We start from the raw sequence: 20,493 nt of genomic DNA, 5'->3' as shown, positions 1-20,493 counted from the left end.
CCTCGGCCTTGTCACAGACCGCCGGCCCCCCCCCGCCCGCCGAGCCCCCCCCGCCCGCCGAGTCCCCGCTACAGGACGCTCCTTTGTGCGGGGAGGCGGGGGGCGGCCGTGCCGTGCCCCGGGGGGGCGGGCGGCGGCGGCCCGCGGCGGCGGCAGCCCGGGGGGCGGGCGGGCGCGCCGGGGGAGGAGACAGGCGGGGAGGGCGGCACAAAAGGGGCTGCTGCAGCCCTGCCCGCCGGGCTCGGCTTGCCTCGGCTCCGCATCGCATCCTTTCCCGCGGCCGGGAGGAGGTGCCGGGCCGCTCCGCGGCGGAGGAAGGCGGCGGGGGGCTGCGGGCTTGCCTCGCCTCGCTGCGGCCGGCGCCGAGCCATGCCGGGGGGCGGCGGGCGGGCCGGGGGCGAGCGGCAGCCTCGCCCCGCCGGGGGCCCGGCGGGCACCGACGCTGCGCCGGCCGGGGGTGAGTGAGTGAGCGGGCGGGCGGGCGGGCGGGCGGGCGGGCTGGCGGGGCTGGGGGCAGCGGGGGGCAGCGCACACCCAAGCCTCCCGGTGGAGCCGCCCCGGGGCGGCGGGCGCTGGGGGTAGCGGCAGCGGGACCCCCCTCGGTCCGTCCTCCAGCCGCCGCTGCCGCCACCTGCAAGTTGTGCCGCGGCCCGGGGGTGCGGCGTCATCCCCTGCGGGCACTGCCGGCGAGGCTTCCCCGCCGAGCCCCCACCTTCCCGCTCCTTATTTACTTATATTAGTGGGTTTTTTTATTCTCTTTCTCCCCTACCACCCCCCCCCACCCCCTCCCATAATCCCGGCATCCCCTGCTAGGGAGCATCGGCGATGGGGAGGAGGGAGGCGATGCTGCCAGCCCCCTGCCCGCAGATGCGGGCTCGCCGGGGATGGAGGCACCCTCCGGCCGGGGCACTGCAGCGAAGGCCCATCAGCTGCCCATGCTCGGCTTGCGAGGAGGGCACGGGCTGGGGATGCCTGCCAAGCCTGCAGCAAGAGAGAAGGAGTAACAGGAGTGTGTGTGTGGGAGGGAAAACATACATACAAATATATGTGTATGATCATCATCAAACGTCCCCTCTCCCCCTGCTCTGTCTCCATGTCAGATTGCTACAATCCCCCTGTCGGGGGCTGGCTGCAAAGGGACGGGGGCACCCAAGTTCTCCCCGCTCGTGCAGGGCTGTCGGGTTGTTTGTGGGCTGGAAATAGCTGTATGTCCTGCTGGAGTGGCACAGGCTGGCGTAGCTCTGTCCTTGTGAGAGTTTTGCTCCCTGGGTGAGCGTGACAAGGGTGATGGGGAACACAGCATCTGCTGCAGCTCTAGACTTGCTCAGACAGCTCAGCAAGGGAGGGAGCGTGGAGCGGGATGGAGAGAGACTCCTCTCAATGCCTCCGTCTGTGGTTTTCCTCTGGGGATTTCCGCAGGCTGCGTTTCCATGAGCTGCGCCTGGGTCGCTCGGGAGCCCTGCCTGTTTCCCGGAGCCGAAGCTGGGGCCTCGCACCTCTCCTTTCCACCCTAGGGCAGAGCTTGGGTCAGGAGAGCCCGCCCTGTCTCCAGCACACAGCGTGGGTGCCGAGCACCTCCCCTCCCAGAGAATGGCCCTCCAGTTAACTCCAAATCCCTCCCCTCGAGTGGGAAGTTCAAGCTTGTGAAAACACTGCTAACAAGTATGACTTGAGTCACCAGGAACCCCCAGCCCTGTGCAAACTGAATTTCAGATTCCTGCCTACTCCTGCCCCTGTCTTCCCCACCCCAGCAGGGTGTGAGTCAGTGGGAACTCTTCAGGTCCCCTCCCCAAAAGGTGGCTCTCATGCTCTGTAGATCCCACCTGCAGCAGTGATGTTCGAGTCCAGCTGGAGCCTGTGACTTAGGAACCACTTGCAAGTCCCTATTGTTGAAGCTTGGTTGCTGCCAGCTCCTCTGGGAAGAGCTGAAATCAAGCAGGACCTGCCATTGCTTGACCCTCAGACAGTAGAGAGCCATCTTGGAGGGGAAGGAAAACCAATAGGCTCCCCACCCCTCCAGCACACCTCCAGTTTCCAAAGCACCCCTAAATACAGCCATAGTACCTGTGTTGGTTTTTTTCAGCCTTGGTAGTAGTGCTGGGAACACATCCTCCAAGCTGGGGTGGGAGAAGAGCAGTCCTGTGAGCTATTCCTGGGGAGCCTCCAACCTCCCTGTAGCGATATAAAGCAGACTTTGAATGAAAGCCATTGCAAACTGCAGAACGGGAGTGAAGCTGCGACTCTGCCACTGCATGTCATAAAAGTCTCTGGAAGATTTATAGCCCCTTTACACCCTCAGGTGATTTTGCAGTAGTGGTAAGAAATTCACTGCAAGGCATAACGTTCCCTCCCTGTGAGGACTCTTGGTTATACCTGCATAGCTTGTTTATTAATGCCCTGGATATGGCAATTATATCCTTAGCAGAGGGGAGGGATTCTGGCTGGCTGCAGATGAGTTTTCTTGCCCTGCTCATAATGCAGTGACCCCGCTGCTGCTTTTTGTGCTGGCACACCTTTGGTCTGAGGTGCTGCCAGTGCTCATTGCCATTGGAGGTGCCCAGAGCGTGGGGGACCATTTCCAAACTAGGTTCAGGGGCTGAGCTGCTGTGTCCCTGCAAATGCCGGTAAGTTTGGAAAAAGAAAGAGTTGCCTGCGTGGCAAGGAGGTCAAGAGGAGGGGGTGGAAAATAGTGTGTGTATTTGCACGAATGTTAGCTTCAGGGGATGCTCATAACTGTAAACATTTATCTAGAGTACTTGTGCTCAACACGAGACAGGGATAGCTGGTCTGGAGGGTTGCTGGGGCTGCTCTGTGGTCACAGAGCCTGCTTAACCCAGGCCGGGTGCAGGGCAGCAAGCACAGATAGACTCGGTGTGTTTGCCTGGGGAGTGTACCTATGAAGTTTGTGTGCTTATGCATTTCCCGTATGCCTTGTGTTTACCTTTCTCTTCCTTCTCCCACGCGCAACTGGTTAAGCATGGTGTGACTTTGTGGCCTGCCAGGTTGGTGTAACGTGCTTATTGCATATCTTTAAGGAATGCTTGTGTGACAGATGTGGGGTGGGTGTTCGCTGGGTGCACTTACCATAGAATGCATGGACTTTTGTAGAGTTTATGCCCACAATAAATTTGGCGTTCATAAGCAGTCATGGGTACAGGAGTTGTTCAGGACAGTGCGTGTAGATGTTATTGTGCATGTTCAGTACGTGAAGGGCACTGTAGGACAGACAAGTTTCTCTCTCTGTCCCTCCCTTGCTTTGACCTCCCACCAAGCAGAGATAAACTCTATCTCACGGCAGGGCTTGTAGCTGAGTTTTCAGCTTGCTGTGTCCGAGCTTCCTCCTGTCTTGAGAATAGCATCTCTAAGGTGCACCGGCTATCACAAATTGACATCTTCCCCCCTGTCCCTGCATTGGATCATAAAGGCGGAGGAAGGAAGTGGGGGAATTTGGTGATGGATAGATGGGGCAAGCTGGGCCAGCATTCATTCCTAAAGGCTGATTAGGTTTTAGGTGGGGTTAGTTGCTCTAAAATGAGCCCTTTGTATATTGTTGGAATCTGTGACCCAATCAGTGGGATGTAGCTGGAGGAGGTGGTGCTAATGAGGGCTGGTACAGCTGACAGTGACTCCAGCAGAGAGGATGGTGGAGGGGGTACTGACTGGCACAAGAGGCATCTTCATATCTTTAGGTCAGCATAAGGTGTCTCAAAGGGCTGGTTCACATTATCAGCCCTGACTGTAGAAGTAGAAGAGTGTGGCTAGTTGTCCCCGCTTGCTTTTCCCTACTGTCACTGTCCCCCATCAGTTCTGCAACAAAAGGTCAGGCTGCATTGCATTTGTCCTGATGACAGGATGGCATCCTGTGGTACTACAATGAAGCGTTACAGTGGGATCTGAAATTTGGGGAAGGTAGACACATGGGGCAGTGCAATGCAAGGGGACATGGGAGTACGTCTGAGGGATGCCCGCTGTTCCCCATCCTGGATGTTTTTGGGAAGGAGGTGACACATTTGCAGTGCACACGTGGACTGTGCTGTCAGGTCAGTGCTGCAGGCTGGCCTTGAGGAGCCTTGGCAGAGCTGCGTGGAGGGGGCAAGCCTGGGATCGTGGGCAGCTCTGGGTCAGGTTTGGGGTGCTTTGATAGAGTTAGGCGAGTGTGTTGCTAGGGCTGGGCTGTGCAGGTCAGGGTTGTGCTGCAGTAGCCATGCTGTGCGGGGTGCCAGGATGAGGTGCTTGTCCCAGGGGCTAGGGCAGAGTTGCAGTCACAGAGCTGCTGAGTTCCACCTTCTCCTGGAGGAGGTGGGAAGAGATGCCGTGTGCTGGAGCAGCGGTGTAGGGTGCGCAAGAGCACTCCATGCCTCTGTCTGTGTGAAATAGACTCTGGTTGCAGCTCTCGGGAAGGCAGAAACATGATTTCTTTACCTTCCTTTTCTGACTTCTTTGTGCTGCCTGCAGTGCAAACCCTTTTACTTCCCTCGAGCTCCTCCTGAAGCACAACAGGTACCTCCTGCTCTTCAAACCTCTGAACACCTGGAACAGGGCAGGTGTATTTTTCTGCTCAGAAACTTGCCTGGTAAAGCTGATCAGTGAAAGGGAGTATAGCACTGCGCTCCGAGCTCTCATCAGGCAGGCTGAGGGAAGAAGCATGAAGGGAACTGGCTGCCTTACAAAAAGTGAGGGCTTGTGATTTAGGAAGTGATTATTTCCTGCTTCAGGATAGCAAAAGTTACCTGAGCTGCTCGCTGTGGGGGCCTTGGCCTTTCATACCAAGATAAGCCCCCCGGTTGAATAGGCAGCTTGATGAGCTCAGTTAACATTCCCTGTTTCCCCAGCTAGGCCTGTGTCTAAATAGGCGCTTTCCCGCCTGTGGCACCTTCTGCCTCCACATCCGCCGCCCTCCCCCTCCCCCCCCCCCCCCCCAAAAAAAAAATAATCAGCCGTGGCTGTGGGGTATGGCCAAACTGAGCTCTGCCAGCAGTCTTTTTGGCCTGTAATGCACCAGCTGCAAGCAGCAGGAGAGGTGGATGTGGCTGTCCAGAGGGAGAGAGGCAGTAGAGGCTACTCTTCTTTCTGAGGATCATCTCAGTGTGTTGCACTTTGTGGCAAGGTTTGTCTCCAAGGGCCTCAAAACAACCCGTTAAGCTTCTTTTAATTAGGCAAGTCCCTTACCTGGAGGTAGAAAAGTGTCTCTGCCATTTCCCACCCAGGGAAACTGAGGCATGGAGCAAGGCTGCAATGTGCCCAATGGCACACTCAGGGGTTCATCAGGAGAGCAATGACTGACGCACGACACTTCCCGTACTTGCTTTGCCGCCGACCATCTCAGAAGTCCCAGAGAACGGCTGGGTGCGGGTGCTGAGCCAGGGGTTGTCGATAACTTTCTAGTCACTGCTTGGATCCTGCTGCCCTTTTCACTGCAGATATCGCCTCCTTCTTGATCTATAATCCCAGCTCCCTGCTGCCTTTCCCTAGCAGTGCAGTCTTCCCATCGGTATGTGAAACCTTACAGGTTGGGCCAGGGTTAGTGAGCAGAATCTGACTGTCATCTCTTTAAGGCTTTGGGATAATTTTTATCTCGGGATATTGCTGCATGTGTCTTGCGTGATACCAAAGCTGCAGCAAACAGATTTGAAGCATATCGAAAGACTAATGCAAATTAGACCCGCTGCATAACGGCTTCAGCAACTGTGAAACCTGTGATCTAAACGCAGGTATCTGCTATGCTGACTTTATCTGCGTTAGGATCCCTCGTTTTGGCATGCAGATACTGGAACTGAACAGAAAGCAAAAGAGAGAGCGTGGCAAAGAGACATGAAAGGGAGTCTCTCTCCTAGATGCTGAGCCCTTTAAGAAAGAAGGGGAAGGTAAGCTAGAGCCCTGAGATTTTAAGCTGGTTGTGCTGAGGCTGAAGAGAGGGCTATGGTAGCGCTTTAGATTTCTCCTTCCCCTGGCAAGAATGCTTCTAGCTGGGCAGCAGGGAAAAGGAGGAGGACGGAGGCCTGTGCAGACTGAGCATGTTGGGCACAGACAGATCTTGGAGGCTGTGGGAGCCAGGCAAGGTAGGGCTTTGGAAGAAGGGTTTGCCTGCATGGGGGCTGAGAGCGGATGGTGCTTGCTGCGTACGAGGAAGTCCTGTTTTCGTGGAGCTTGTAGTGTGAGGGCCGGCTCTGAGGCAGAGCAAAGGGCAGGGTAAATCAGGAGAACAGTGCCCTGGCGTGATCAGTGTGAGCTGCATGCTGTTATTTAATGACCCTATTGCCGAGGGAAACCTCGGTGGCCCTGATATTCAGGGAGACAATATCTCCTGAAGCCGAAGGAGTGGGGCAGAGAAGCAGACTGAGATTCTGTCTGCTTTCAGCTCAGCCTTCCCTGTACCTTATTTGCGCTAGCAAAACTGTTCCTTCTTTACTGCCTCCAGAGCACTTTCAGTTCCCTCTTCTCCTTCCCACCTGCCCCAGCAGTCCTCTCCTCCCCTCCTCGCTGTGCCAGTGCTGTCCAGCTGCAGCTCTTGCCAGCTAACCACGATCGATGGAGGCAAGATGTACCAAGCAGCCTCACTTGAAGGGGACATGATTTGCTGCTTTTCTTCTGGGGCCATGTGAGGTCTCTGGAGAAGAGGTGGGTTAAAGGAATTGCTGTTTCCCCATCAGCCCTGTGTCCCCAAATACCTCCTGTCGTGCTGTTGTTTGGTGCAGGCCTGACTGTTAGCAAGTGGCCGTTGTGCTCTCAGATATGTGCTATTGGCACAGAGCCTCTGTGGCCTCGAAATCCCTATCTAGCAGCAACTTTTGGAGCTGGGGTTGACCACACCTGCATTCAGCTTGGCCAGGGGGACGATGGGATTGCTTTTGCATAATTTAGCGGTCTCTTGAATTATTTATAGTGCAGTTGTGCTCTGGAACAGAGTCTTCTCACTTCCCGTGAGCGCTGGCGGAGAGGGAAGTTTGTCAGGCATCCAGAGTCTATCACTTAGCGATGAGGAAGTGCTGTGGGTTTCCTTTCAGCCCATATTGCCTCTGTACAGCTGAACTGCCCTGAAAATCCAGTTCTGGTTTCCACATCACTCAGGTGTGTGGTACTGCAGAGCATCTCCATGGCTTGGGACTGTGCGAGAGGTTCCTGAGTTTGGAGCCTCGTCTTTGCAGTAAAGAGACAGTGTCAAGCTGGAGACAGCGAATCTGGTGCTTGGATTTGGTCCCTGACTCAATTACAGTACTGTGCTGTGCATCTGGGGCAGGGATCATCGGGACTGCTCTCTAAAATATTCAGATGCTTGAGAGCATTTTTTTCTTTCGAAGGCCCATCTTGTCCTGCCAAAGTGTTTTTTAGCTTTGGCGTGTCACGGTCCATTGGACTTTAGAAGAGATCATCAGGACCTGAAGACTTGAAAGATCAGGTGGTTGAGCAGCAAACTATGCAGCTGAAATTCCCATCCTTTCTCAGTGATTAAACCCTGAAGAGCAACCAGTTGAGGGCAGAGGGAGACTGGGGCAGTTTTTTACACGCTTTTGCAGCAGAGGGGCATTGTGAAGATGAGCTGGGTGGGCTGAGCACCCAGCCTAGCTACGTATGAGCTTAACGCCCTTTGGCCCTCTGCCTCGCTGTGGCAGGTTGCTGTACCATGCAGATGGGTTGTCCTGCTCCTGCCCTGCTGGTCCTGGCAAACTTCAACATGACCATGGCTCCCCTCCTGCGTTGCACATCCTTCTCGTTCACCACCAGTTTTCATGGTGTGCTGACACATTAGTTTTGTCTTCCTTCTCTCCTCTTTTTCTGACCTGGCTGTGGCAGCTGACTTCTCAGAAACAGAGTTCAATATAAATGTTTGTGTTACTGAAGACCTGAAAGGGGAGGGAAAGGGCTGAGGGTGGAGAGGGAAAGGAACTTGGCCTGTAATCAAGTGATTGTGGCAGTAAACTGCTGTCTACTGTACTGTTGAGCAGAAATGCTCAGTTTCCCTGTTTTTGTCTGCACAGTGTCAGTTTGTGGCTTCTGCGTTTGGGGAAGAGTTGGCCAATCACCAGATGTCCCTTGGACAAGCTATGCTGTCCCACCTGGCCCTGGCCTGGTTCCTGGGTTCTTCACCCTGAAACAAAACCCATTCTTTCATAGAATGGTTTTACTACTTGTCAGGGACATTGGCAACTGGCTAAATGCAAAATTCCTCCTCATCCTTCTCAAGAAATAAGGCAATCTAAGGGAAGAATGTGAAGACAAATGGTCCCAAAACCTGTGTGATGTCCAGGATGGCATTTGATTTCACTGACGAAGACTAGCTCTCTCCCTCCTTCCCCATAGACCTGCTCCCAGTCCTTTCTGCTTGGTTTAATCCGGAGATCGGGGTACTGCTTTGCTTAGTGAAAGGGAATGTTTGTATAGAAGAAGTAAACATATTGTTGAGACCCAGGCCTGCTGCAATGCCTGTAAACAAGATCCCAGCCGTCTGTGGGAGGCAGAAGAGAGATTTATGTGACCCTGAGTTAAGTGCATTAGGAGGCTTTTGATTTCATTCTGGGAAACTGCCCCTTTTCGTGGTACCATATGCCTGTTACCAGCATAGAGCCGTTACTGAAGATTTGATTCGTATGGATTTAATCCGAGGGGCTGTGATGCTGCAATCGGAAGGATTACATAAGCAGGGAGTTGACTCTGCAAGCCGGAGCCCGAGGTGCTCTGTAGAGCCCCTGTGCCCTTTGTCCACCCCAGAGGTGGGAGTCCGGGCTGATTCACTTCTGCCTTCGGGCAAGGCATTGAAGAGCTCTCTGCCTATCAGCGCTTTCTTTCCGAAAATAATAACAAAGTGAAGTGGCAGCGGGGGATCCAGGCGGCACTGTGTCGAGGTCTTGCCTAAGTCTTGAAAGAGGAAATGAAGAACAAAGGCAGAAGAGACAAATAAATAAGGGTCTGTTCTTGGTCCAAGAAAAATTCCCATGGGTTCGTGTAACATTCTCGGGAAGACACGACACTCCCGGGGCTGGAATTAGTTTTTGAGAAATAAAAGGAAAGGAGAAAGAGGCGAGAGAATGAGGAGGGGGGGGTCGGGGATGGGGAGGAGAGAAGGAGGGAGAGACACCCTAGAGAAACCTCTCAGCATGGAGTCAGGTTTCTCTGGCTGTTCCTGGTGAAGAGGGGTTAATGCTCTTTGCATGGGATTGGCTGGTCACCAGACATTCAGAGAAGAGGGGGATCCGGGGGCTGCCAAGCGGGACCCCTGTGGCCTGAAAGGAGGGGAGGAGGGGAAGGAAGAGGCTGGGAAGGCTCTTCCAAACAGTAATAGATCGGCTACTGTGGGAAAGTGAGTGCACTGCCAAACCCCAAGTGGTTGGTGATGGATGGGGGAGGAAAGAGGGCGGGGATGGAGGGCCAGCTCTTCTCCATGGCTGCTAGGATCCTGCTGCTGTTCCATGGCCTCTCTTTATTTATTGTCTTCCTGGGGTTTAATTACTCCCCTCTTCGATCCGTCTTGGAGAGCTTTTATCCCAGGGATGCACAAACAACTGCCACCCGCTTCAAAAATAGCTGGAGGCAACGTGGTTTCTGCCTGCCTGCGTGGGTCTGTGCACTCTACCCATCACCATGGCATCAAGCGCTTCTTGCCTCCTTCTTTCTTTAACCGCCTCACTCCGGGCCCACGGGGTACCCACCTCACCTTCTTCTGGGCTGCTCTCCCTGTTGCTTGCGCTGTCAGCTGGTCCCCAGGAACTCTCCTTTGCACAGGGTTTATGTGCATGGTCTGGCACGTGTCTGCCAAGTGCTCTTCACCCATGGGCCCTCAGCTCCGAGGGTGATCTTGATAGTCCGTTTTCGTGCTCTTCTCAGGATTTGTGACTTGTACTCCACTTGCTTGGCGTACATGGACTGCCTGCCAGGGTCTGCTTTGAAAGCAGTTACCTGCTGCTGCTTCTTCCAGATCCCTCATTGAGGGATCCTTCCCTGATGCTACTGGGAGTGAGTTAGTGAGGTCATGATAGTTGAACAGTGCTTAAAAAAGTCCTGTAATTTTGAGTGTCTGAGGACATACCTACATGATACCACGGTTTTGGTGAGAAGTGAACTGGTGAAATAACTTAGAAAGTTTCTGCTGGTTAGCTGCTTGTTCCCATGCCTAAGCACTTTTCTTGAAGTTTATTTTTAACCCAGTTAGATCTGCTGCTGATTTGGCTTTACAAAGCAGACTTTCATACGATTGACAACTTGAATTCATAAAACTGACAACTGAGGGGTGGTGAGCTGTGAAGGTGGTGAGTGAGGGGAGAGAACCTATGAAACAACAGCCTGTGCTGCCACACGCCTCACCTGAGGTTTCTGAAAGTGCCATTTTCTTTTATCCTCAGACAAAATGGTTTTGTCCTGTCTCTCTCTGGAAGACACCAAGACTAGCTGGGAGTTCTTGCACACTACTTTGATTACCCCATGGCCTGTCTGAGGACATAAGTTGCTCTTTTGTGTAGTTTTGTCCCTTTTTCATTTCCTATTCCTTGTCTCTTGATGGAGCATTCCTTCCCTGTAAGACACCAAAGTCAAGAAGCCAAAGAACTAGCCAACTCCATTTTGCACTGCTGTAACCGCTGCACACTTGAAGCAGTGAGCAGCAGCAGTACTGTATTTGGCTGAGACAAAGGCCTTGCCTCCTTGGTGTGTGTGTGTACTGCAGAGTGCAATGAGCAATGCCTCAGCTCGCCCTCTGATGTCCTGAGAGACCCGATCTTGGAGCCAAGTGATGAGGCAATCTCCAGGGCCATCACAGCAGTCTTCGTGGAACCAGATGTTTTGAGGAGACAGTAAGCAGGGTTGAGGAAGTGTCCTTCCAGGATATCAGGCATAAGTGAAGAAGAGGATAGGAGAAGTGCCGCTTCTCCTTTAGCGGAAAGAGCGCCTAGCCTCGTGGTGCTGAGAAATTAAAACTGGCTTCTGAGAGTGTCTGAAGGATCAGAGTGTGCTGAGGCATCTCTGGAACCATGGAAATTCCTATGATGAGGCTGGCTTTAGCTGGAGAGACGAGATGAGTTACAAGGGAGCCCACTACAGCTGAAGGATACTGAGAAGAATATTTGATAGATTCCAGTGGAGTTGGAAATCCAGCTTGAAGTTTTCTTTAGCATGCAGTACTGTACCCTTGTGATGTCCAAGTACTTCTTGAATAAAATTAAATTGGTGTCTCATAGGCCATTATTGGATTTCAGTAGAGTTTTCTAGTCTTCTCTGAGCAGATCTTCTTTTAAACCGGGGGCTGGAGAATTATATAATTATGCTGCTATTAGTATTATGGTAGTTATAGTAAGAACAGTCTGTTCGAGTGGAGGGTTTTATAATGGACTCTGAAGGTGTTCAGATGCTGGTCTATTCTATTGACTTCTGGAAGATCAGTCTTGAGCCGAAATCCTGTCAACAAAGACCACTTTATGTCCAGGTCCCGTGTGCTCTGTATGGAGGGTTAAGAGCTGCTTTGTCCCAGAGTGTACAGCTATCTTGCTGTGGCTGGAAGTGTGGCATCTAAAATAACTAAGGCTTAGTCCACCAACGAGCAGGACAAGACACTTGAGAGAACAGTTGAAACAGTGAAAGCCCATGGAAAGTGTGGAGTCCAAAGGTACTGTGCTTCCAGGAGTTGAAGAGGTGAGCAGCCACAGTACTTAAAAAGCTGGCGGCTTTGTGTTGCATCCATCTTAGTTTCTGTATGCAGCAGATCATAGCTGCTGGCAGGAGCACTTTGATTTCCTACAAGAGTGTGTAGGAGAAGACACCTGTTTTCTTTTCGACCACAGACGCTTCTGGTCAGTTGAGGCCTAGCAAGGCCTTGCACACAATCCTGAGGCTTGCGGTTGACATGATGTACATCATGTGTCTGCCTTCAGTAGGAAGGGGAAGGCAATGCCTTGGTTTCTCAGCTGTGCTCTCACCCTTCCCTGGCCAACCTCACCTTAGCCTTGTGTAGATTCACCCTTTAGCTGTCTTTTTTTTTTTTTTCTGCATCCAGTTTTCTTCCTGGCTTGATGACACCCGTGAATGGTGAGTGGATGGCAGCTCTGGAAGTCAAATGGATGCTATGGTGGCACCCTGTTGAGAGTGGTCACCTTATATCATTGCTCACATACCTGTTGAAAGGGAGGGAAAATGCTTAGGACAAAGCCTGGCTCTCCCTTAGCCTGACCTTACTTGGAGAGTAACTGTGGGGGTGGCTTGCTCCAGCTGGTTATGCTGGCAGCAAGTCAGTGGCACCTTGTGGTCAGTTGCCTTGAAGCTGCAAAGGAAACGCATAGCATGAGGTATTGCTGTTTTGCATTAGCGCTGTGGGCAGCAGCTCTTGATGAAGGTCGCAGTAGAATGTTGTATTCTGTCCTTGAAACTTGAACGGAAGCAGATATGGACCTGCCTGCATTCAAACCACCTTGTACTGTGACTCCACCAGAACTTCCTGCTGACATCCTCCTAGCTTGCAGTTCCTGAAAACACCATGGCATCCTTCATGTGAGAGAAGTGCTGAGCCCTAGCTACCTTCTGGTACATCCCACTTCTCTCCACTTTCCCTGCTGTCCAGCTTTGTAGGATAATCTTCTCTTCCTATCCTTAAGCAAAGCGCAGTCCTGCTGTCCCTGAGCTAGTCACATTTCAGTTGTAGACAAATAGTAGGTTTTAGAGTTTCTCCTTACTTCTGTGGGTGTTTGCAGGACAAAAGTAACTTGAGATTTTAGAATGTTTTGAGGTACTGTAACCCCGATGCACGTTGTGATTCTTGTACCCTGTGGACGGCAGGTAGACCTAGTACTTCAGAAGTGTGGAGCCTGTTCATTTGTGTCTAACTGGAGCAGAGAGAGAGAGAGAGAGTTTGGCCCTTAGTGTGGAGTGGGGGATGGAAGTCATGCTGGATTTTAATCTGCTGTGTGAAAGCGGTTCTAATTTGAATTGTTACTTTGTGTTGAAGTATCTGAGTGATGGGCAAATATGTTACTGCATGGGTGTTATGGGATAACTTTAGGCAGAGGAGATGAGCATCTCTGTATCAGGGAAAAAACAGAAGCTTCCACTCTGACTTGTCCTCCACAGCAGCTTTTCTCCTGTAACCACGGGGGAGGTCCAGGGAGTTTTGAGTCCTGTGCCCTAACGAGATGGAGTGTGGGGTATCGTGCATCCAGCGGCCTGTTGCATGGCCTCTTGCCAGTGTCCTCCAGAAGAGAACATTAGGGCTGGTGAACCGCCAGCTCTTAGCGGTGCATATCTTTCTCTCTAGCTCCTTGAAAAATCAGGATATGATTTCAGGATGGTATAAATCAACTGGTCACTTGATATAATGGCAAAGTAAAACGGTAACAGGTGCCTGGGGATAACTCATATCCATACCACTTCTAGCTTTCTTCCTTCTCTGAAAGCCCTTCCCCTGCATGGTAGAGACATAACTTCAAGCAAGGAAATATCAAAGGGATCCCTTACAAAAAGAAGCTTTCAGCTGGTCTTGCCGAGACTGAATGTTGCTGAAGCGGTTTATAACTGCGTGTTCCCTAAAGAGCTTTGTCTTAATGGAGCTGACTGTCCATACTCCTTCTGGCTTTTTCTTCTACTTGAACATTAAAACTTTTCTTGCTGTTGTTTTTAACCTGACAGCAACTTGATCACTCTCCCTGAGATCAAGTTGACTTTTTTCCCCCTCCTCACTCGAAATTGTCAGAAGGGAAATATCTCTTCTTGCTGTTTTCTGTGTTCCTGATAACTGATGGCTGCTTTGTGACAGAGCAGCTGGGCTCTTTTATGACAAGCTGAGGTGTCTCCCTGACTGGTACCTCCTTTCTCATTTCCACCACATGTAAATGTTCTGGATGGGGAAGGTGGGTAATAACATCTTCCTCCCCTGCTGGCCTTTGTCTCTAATTAGCTACCACTCAAAGACACATCTTTCACTGCAGCGCTGATCAAAGGATATGGGGAGGGATACGTGACTGATGGTTTTTAGCACCTCAGCCCACCTGAGGGTGCATGAGTGCTGTCCACTCCCTGGCAGAGGAATCCCTGGCATGTGAGAATGGACGTGGTTCCCAGGGAAGAGGTTTTGAAGAGGATACAGCTTGTTTCTTTGCTTCCCTCCTTTTAGGAGGGGATAGGAAATGTGTTCATGTTCCCACTCCCTAACAAAGGCAACTGAGCAGTGAAAATTGCCTCCTGGGACATGTCAGCAGCAAAACAGCAGAGGGTACTGCAGGGCCAGCTTGCTTTGGCAGAGCTGCAGGGGAGGGTTGCGCGCACCAGCCCGGCTCTCCCAGGCGCAGACTGCAATAACAGGGAGGCAACGCAGCCATGCACGGGCTGAGTTTTGCCAGTGGGTGAAAAGCTGCAGAGCCGTGTGCTGAGCCTGACAGATATTGATGTATGCAAATGTCAAGTGAGGAAAATATGCTTCACTTCCTAAAACCATGTGTCCTGCTATGTTGACATGGCACACCACATCCCAGAAAGTGAAGGAGTTTGTTGAATGTCAAGAGTTATGACCTTTTGTCTGGGAATTTATTGTGGCACACAAAGCATCACAGCCCTCTGGGAAGAAGATGGAGATGTGCCTTATGTGACACCTGTCCTCTGTCTTGGGCTGGCCCAGAGGAAGCTGGCTGCCCTGGATTTGTGTGTCCTGTAGGAACTGGAGTGAAACTAGCATTACCTGGCAGCCATTGGGATTGCCTTATTGGAGCAGGCCAGCCGTTCATCTTGCCCAGGTTTCAGCGTCTGAGAGAGCGACCTGATGTCTGGAGGTAATGCCTCAGAGAAAGCGCAGGACACCTGATCAGAGAAAGCTATACTAATTTACCAGCGAGGGACATTTTCTCCTGACAGTCAGTCGCTGCTAATTTAGTGTTTTCAAGCTTTCTTGTGCCCTTCTCTTCCCCACACTTCGAGACAGAGCAAAAACTGGTGACACGCAAGGAAAAGGCACTGGATACTCCAGCAAGACATTAACGGAGCCTTAAAAAAAAAAAAAAAAAAAAACAAACCACAACAACAAACCCAAACCCCAGACACTACGAGATGCTTCTCGGGGGGCCCCTTGCTTTGCCCCCATGAAGAAAGCTTGAAAGTGAGCCCCAGGATGGTCCTTTATGGCTTTGAGCAGGAAAGCATCCAGCCCCTTCATGGCTGGGCCACCACAGCCGGGCCATGACCAAGCATGTGAGGCCAGGCTGCGGGGCCATGGCAGGTGAGTGCAGGAGGCAAGGGCCTGCCCCGGTGTGGTCCCCTGAGGAGAGCCGCCATTTCCTCCTTCCCAGCCCGCCTGACAAGATGGCCTCCTGGGGGTGCACAAAGCGAGGACCTTGTCCCTCTGCTGACCTGTGTTACGTCAAAGTATATAAAAAAACTGTAATAAATATTAACAAACAGGATCACGCTCTCCCTTTGGGTTTTTTTCTTTTAATTTTTTTCTCCCTCTCATGGCAATGCTGTAACTTTTCTGCCAGCTTCAGGCCTGTAGCCCCCCTCTTCAGAGCTTGATGGGGGACTCCTCACGCTGCCACCCGAGCGTGGGAGATGGCGTTGGTGGACAGTGCTTCTCACTGAAAGGTGACTGTAAAATGTCCAGGAACGCTTGTCACTGAGCTGTAAGGTATAACTGGAGACAACCCCTCTACCAAAGTCCATATCGGAGCCATCTGTAGAGAGCCAGATACGTTTTCCTTTGGGCAGTTGCCATCTGTCTAAATGCTTTATGGCTTTTCACTTTAGTATTAAATTCTCTCCAGGTTAATCAGTAAACGCGCTTCGCAGTATTTTACTTAATACCCTCCGAAGCGGTGGGAGTGGGCCGGGTGCTTCTTCCCTGCACTGCTGCCCCAGGACACGTGTCGGCTGTGAGGAGCCCCGGGACAGCCCCGGCGTGGGGCTGGTGGCGTGGGGCGGCTCCCCGTGCCCCCCAGGAGGGGGGACTGCCTCTTGCGAAGGTGTTGCCGGCACCGTTGCGCGCTGGGCGGGAGGGTTTATAAGTGATAGCACGGGATGTGTGGTGCCTTTCAGGAACTTTGGCCCTGGGAGGGGGACGGTGCCGGGGCGGAGAGCCACCAAGAGGGAGCGCGTTGTGGAGGGGGCACAGCAGTGCGTATCACATGCGTGGGGCTTGGAGGGGGTCTCTGCCTCTTCGCCTGCCGCTGCATGGAGGGATTCATGCTCCAGGGAGGAGAGGATAGCCTTTGCGTTGCAAAGGGCTTTTGGGTGACCTTGTTCACCTGCCCACTTTTGCCCAAACCTTCCCTTCCCTACGCTGCAGAAGGCGAGCGCCTTTCCTCCTTTTCCTTGGCAAAACATTGGGTAAGCTTAACTTTTTTCTTTCTCCCTGGTGGTTTTTTTTTTTTTTTCTTCCTTTTTCTGGATTGTAGTCTTCAATCACTTCTCTGCCTGACAGCAGCTCTGTGCTCCCTGCCTGGGTTGGAGGAGAGGAGGTGGTGTAGGGAGAGGATGAAGGCAATATTTCGTGTTGTTTGGAGGGAAGGGCTCTGCATTGCTGGTTTCTTGCTGGTCTGACATGGATCTGTCACGATGGCACAGTATTACCAGCGGAGACAGCTAGGCATTTATTTTAGCCACCTTGATCCAGATGCAAAAAAACCTCAGCATCTGGTCCACAGAAAATGAAAAGCAAAGGGCAACATTTATTGATACCGTGGACTTGAGAAAGATAGGAGAAGAGTAAAAGTGACAGAATCTTAATTTTTTTTTTTTTTTCCCTGTTCCCCATGTGAACTTGGGTAGCATTTCCTAGGAACAAGGGTGGTTTTTAGGGCGTGTGAGCAAACACTGAAAAGGTCTGGGGAGCATAGGTGTTTTCCTGGCTCTGGCAGCCTGGCTAATTATCTTGGGCCTTTAAAACTGCCTCTCTTACACCAGTCATGTTTTCAACCGTGTATCCCCTACTCCCTCTCGTTCCTCCTGCTCTCTCTTCATCTTACCCCAATCCTCTGGTGATGCAGGGCATGAGGAGGCCTACGTTCACTTTGTTTCCATCAATGAATAGGGACAAATCTGCCAAGTGCAGTGAGTTCGTTAGATCATGAATTCCTGTTATTCTGGATTTCCTGTCTTTTTACCCCCTCACCTTGTCTTTATGAGTTTATAAGACTGTGACTGATCTAGAAGAGGTTCAGCTTGGTGTAGCCCAGCTGAGGCAAAAGGCCCACTGAAGGTGGCAGAGGCTGGGGGGAGTAGTTCTTGGATTCAAGTCTCGAAAAATGCATGCTGAATTTGGACCAGCTTTCTGCCATCCCCAACCTGTCTTCCTACCAGTGGTAAACTTTTCACACCTCAGTACCTATTGAATGTGACTTTCCTTTTCATGGCTTTTCCACAGGATGAAGATGAGACGCCATAAGCTCTTTCTGACTCTCTGCATGGCTGGTCTCTGCCTCATCTCCTTCTTGCACTTCCTCAAGGCCCTTTCCTATGTCACCTTCCCCCGGGAGCTGGCTTCGCTTAGTCCCAACCTCGTCTCCAGCTTCTTCTGGAACAATGCCCCTGTCACACCTCAGGTCAGCCCTGAGCCAGGGGGTGCAGAGCTCCTCCGCACACCCCTGTACTCCCACTCCCCCTTGCTCCAGCCCCTGCCTCCCAGCAGAGCCAGCGAAGAGCTGCACAAAGTCGAGTTTGTGCTGCCGGAAGACACGACAGAATATTTTGTTCGTACCAAAGCTGGCGGCGTTTGCTTTAAACCAGGCACCAAGGTGTTGGAGAAGCCACCGGTGGGAGGGCGGCCAGAGGAGCGAGCGGATGGCGCAGCCTCGGGGCGGCCGGCTCGCAAGCCACTGAGCGCCAGAGGGACCAAACGGCGCAAGTGGGTAGAGTGCGTGTGCTTGCCGGGCTGGCATGGCCCCAGCTGCGGGGTCCCCACTGTGGTTCAGTACTCCAACCTGCCCACCAAGGACCGCCTCGTGCCGCGGGAGATCCCTCGGCGGGTCATCAACGCTATCAACGTCAACCATGAGTTTGACCTGCTGGACGTCCGCTTCCACGAGCTGGGAGACGTGGTGGACGCCTTCGTGGTGTGCGAGTCGAACTTCACGGCCTACGGAGAGCCGCGGCCCCTCAAGTTCCGCGAGATGCTCCTCAACGGCTCCTTCGACTACATCCGCCACAAGGTGCTCTACGTCTTCCTGGACCACTTCCCCCCCGGCGGCCGCCAGGACGGCTGGATTGCTGACGATTACCTGCGCACCTTTCTCACCCGGGACGGCATCTCTCGCCTCCGCAACCTGCGCCCGGACGACGTCTTCATTATCGATGATGCCGATGAGATCCCGGCCCGTGATGGCGTGCTCTTCCTCAAGCTCTACGACGGCTGGACGGAGCCCTTTGCCTTTCACATGCGCAAGTCGCTCTATGGCTTCTTCTGGAAGCAACCAGGCACCTTGGAAGTGGTCTCGGGTTGCACCATGGGGATGCTCCAGGCTGTCTATGCTACCGACGGGATCCGTCTGCGGCGCCGCGAGTACTACACCATGCCTGGCTTTCGGCAGTATGAGAACAGCACAGGACACATCCTGGTGCAGTGGTCGCTGGGCAGCCCCCTCCACTTTGCTGGCTGGCACTGCTCCTGGTGTTTCACCCCAGAGGGGATCTACTTCAAACTGGTGTCAGCCCAGAACGGGGACTTCCCCCGCTGGGGTGACTACGAGGATAAACGAGACCTCAATTATATCCGGGAGTTGATCCGGACTGGTGGCTGGTTTGATGGTACTACACAGGAGTATCCCCCTGCTGACCCCAAGGAGCAGATGTACGCTCCCAAGTACCTGCTCAAGAACTACCAGCGGTTCCGCTACTTGTTGGAGAACCCCTACCGAAAAGCGGAGGGCGCTGGGTGAGGCCACCGGGGCTCGTGTGGGAAATCAGAACTTCACAACAAAGGGAAAGAGTCGGGTGTTTTCATCTGTTCCTTTCTTTTTTTGTTTTCTTTGGTTCTGGGTGGGGTGTGCCATTTCTCCCGGGGTCTCTGCCCTCCCTCCCTTCCTTCTCTCTTTCCCCTCTTCCCAGAGTGACGCCTGGGGACATGAATTCCTCAGTCATGTGAAGGGAGGCCTGGGCAGGAGGAGGAGAGATGTTGGGGACCTACTCTGGCAGTAGCATAAAGACTTTCCTGCATCTCCCAGACCTCTCCTGCTGGCTGGAGAGAATCTCTGCAGCCAGCTGGCGGATTTTCCTCCGGGGGAGGCTGGAAGGGTCCCATGGGAAGAGAGGGCAGCTGTTCCCGTCCACCCTCGTCCTTTGTGGATTGGAGCAAGCACAGATGCGAGCCTGGGCTATTCAGTGAGCGTGTGAGTCAGCAGGCACAATGCGAGTGGTCACGTGTGCAGATGTGTGTCAGAGGCATTTTTTGGATGACTGAATGTGCAAAAGCATCTCAGTATGTGTTTATTTTTTGTATACCTCTATATTTAAAGAGTATTTTGGGGAAGGGAAATCCTTTGCTTCCAACGTGTTCTTCCCAAGGTGCAGCCTCCTCCCGCAGGCTTAATGCGTCTGCCCTGGGCTGTGTCTTGCCCTGATGCTCTATCAATCCTGGAGCGGGCACATGGGAAGCAGAGGAGAAAGCTGATTTTTCTTTTTCCTTTTTTTTTTTTTTCTTTAACTCCTGCCCCCTGCCCCCACAACACTGCACTGGCTTGGCCCACAGAAGCTGAAGCATCTTCCCTGCAGTACGTGCTTCTATTGTGGCTGGGATAAGCTGCAGGGACTTAATCAGATGGTGGGAGTGTATGTTTACAAGTGCATGGTTTCCTATGTGCATGAGTGCTAACATGCATGGTTTTGGTATGCACGTGGGCGTTCGTTACCAGTATTGGCGGGGGAAGGGGACACAGTTGGGCTTGGGTGTGTGTGCTTTCAGGAAATGGTGGGATCCAGAAGCTGTGATCTCTGTCTCAGCATGGATGACTTTTTTTTGGGGAATTCATAGAAGGCCAGGGAGAGCATTGGCTCTGCATAGCAGTGCTACACTCGTGGGACCATTGCATGCCTCTCTGGCTGCCTCTGCAACCCTGCGGGCTGTGCCTGTTGCAGGGCTGCTGCTTACATGTGCTGGCTATTCCTTCTTGCCCTGGGGTAAAAGGGAGAGGAGAAGGGCAAAGTTCTGAGTCGGTGATGGGTGTTGTGGAGAAACACAAAGCCTGTCAAGGCATAGGATCCATCTCCCTGCTCTTAGGGTGTGAGGGAGCTCGTGGAGAAAGGGGCCATGGGCAGACTCCCCCTGGGGCCAAGAGACTGTTTTGGGACCATTATGCAATCCAGAGAGCACGTGCAGCCCACACGTGCAGCCTGGGCCATGCAGACAAGACCATGCAGAGGAGAAGGGATCTAGGAGGACACTAGTTGCAGCTGGTTGGGCCAGTGTCTGCTCAAAGTTTGCCAGTGATGGGTAGTCACGATCTGGCCTGTGGTTGTATTGGATTGATTCAGCTCATTGAGGAGGCAGATCCATGTCTTCACCCTTACCACCCTTCCTTAGCAGATGGTTTGATGGGGTGCCCAGAG

At 52.7% G+C, this 20,493-nt stretch overlaps 1 protein-coding gene across 6 annotated transcripts in view; it reads left to right on the top strand.

Moving 5' to 3' along the window:
* The first annotated feature begins 271 nt into the window (after positions 1–271).
* Positions 272–20,493, top strand: part of MGAT3 (beta-1,4-mannosyl-glycoprotein 4-beta-N-acetylglucosaminyltransferase) — a 27,645-nt gene continuing 7,423 nt past the window's right edge. The window contains exons 1-3 of one of the 6 annotated variants that reach the window (XM_075154999.1): positions 4,999–5,864; positions 6,459–6,618; positions 17,318–20,487. In XM_075154999.1, coding sequence (XP_075011100.1) covers positions 17,319–18,827 — 1,509 coding nt within the window. In that variant the 5' untranslated portion in view covers positions 4,999–5,864; positions 6,459–6,618; position 17,318 and the 3' untranslated portion in view covers positions 18,828–20,487. The other 5 variants (XM_075155006.1, XM_075155016.1, XM_075154990.1 and 2 more) reach the window with 5 other exon arrangements.

The sequence above is a fragment of the Calonectris borealis genome, chromosome 1 (assembly GCF_964195595.1).
Source record: "Calonectris borealis chromosome 1, bCalBor7.hap1.2, whole genome shotgun sequence".
Classification (NCBI taxonomy): Eukaryota; Metazoa; Chordata; class Aves; order Procellariiformes; family Procellariidae; genus Calonectris; species Calonectris borealis.
Note: the sequence above shows the minus strand (reverse complement) of the source record. Positions and strands in the feature narration are given on the sequence as shown.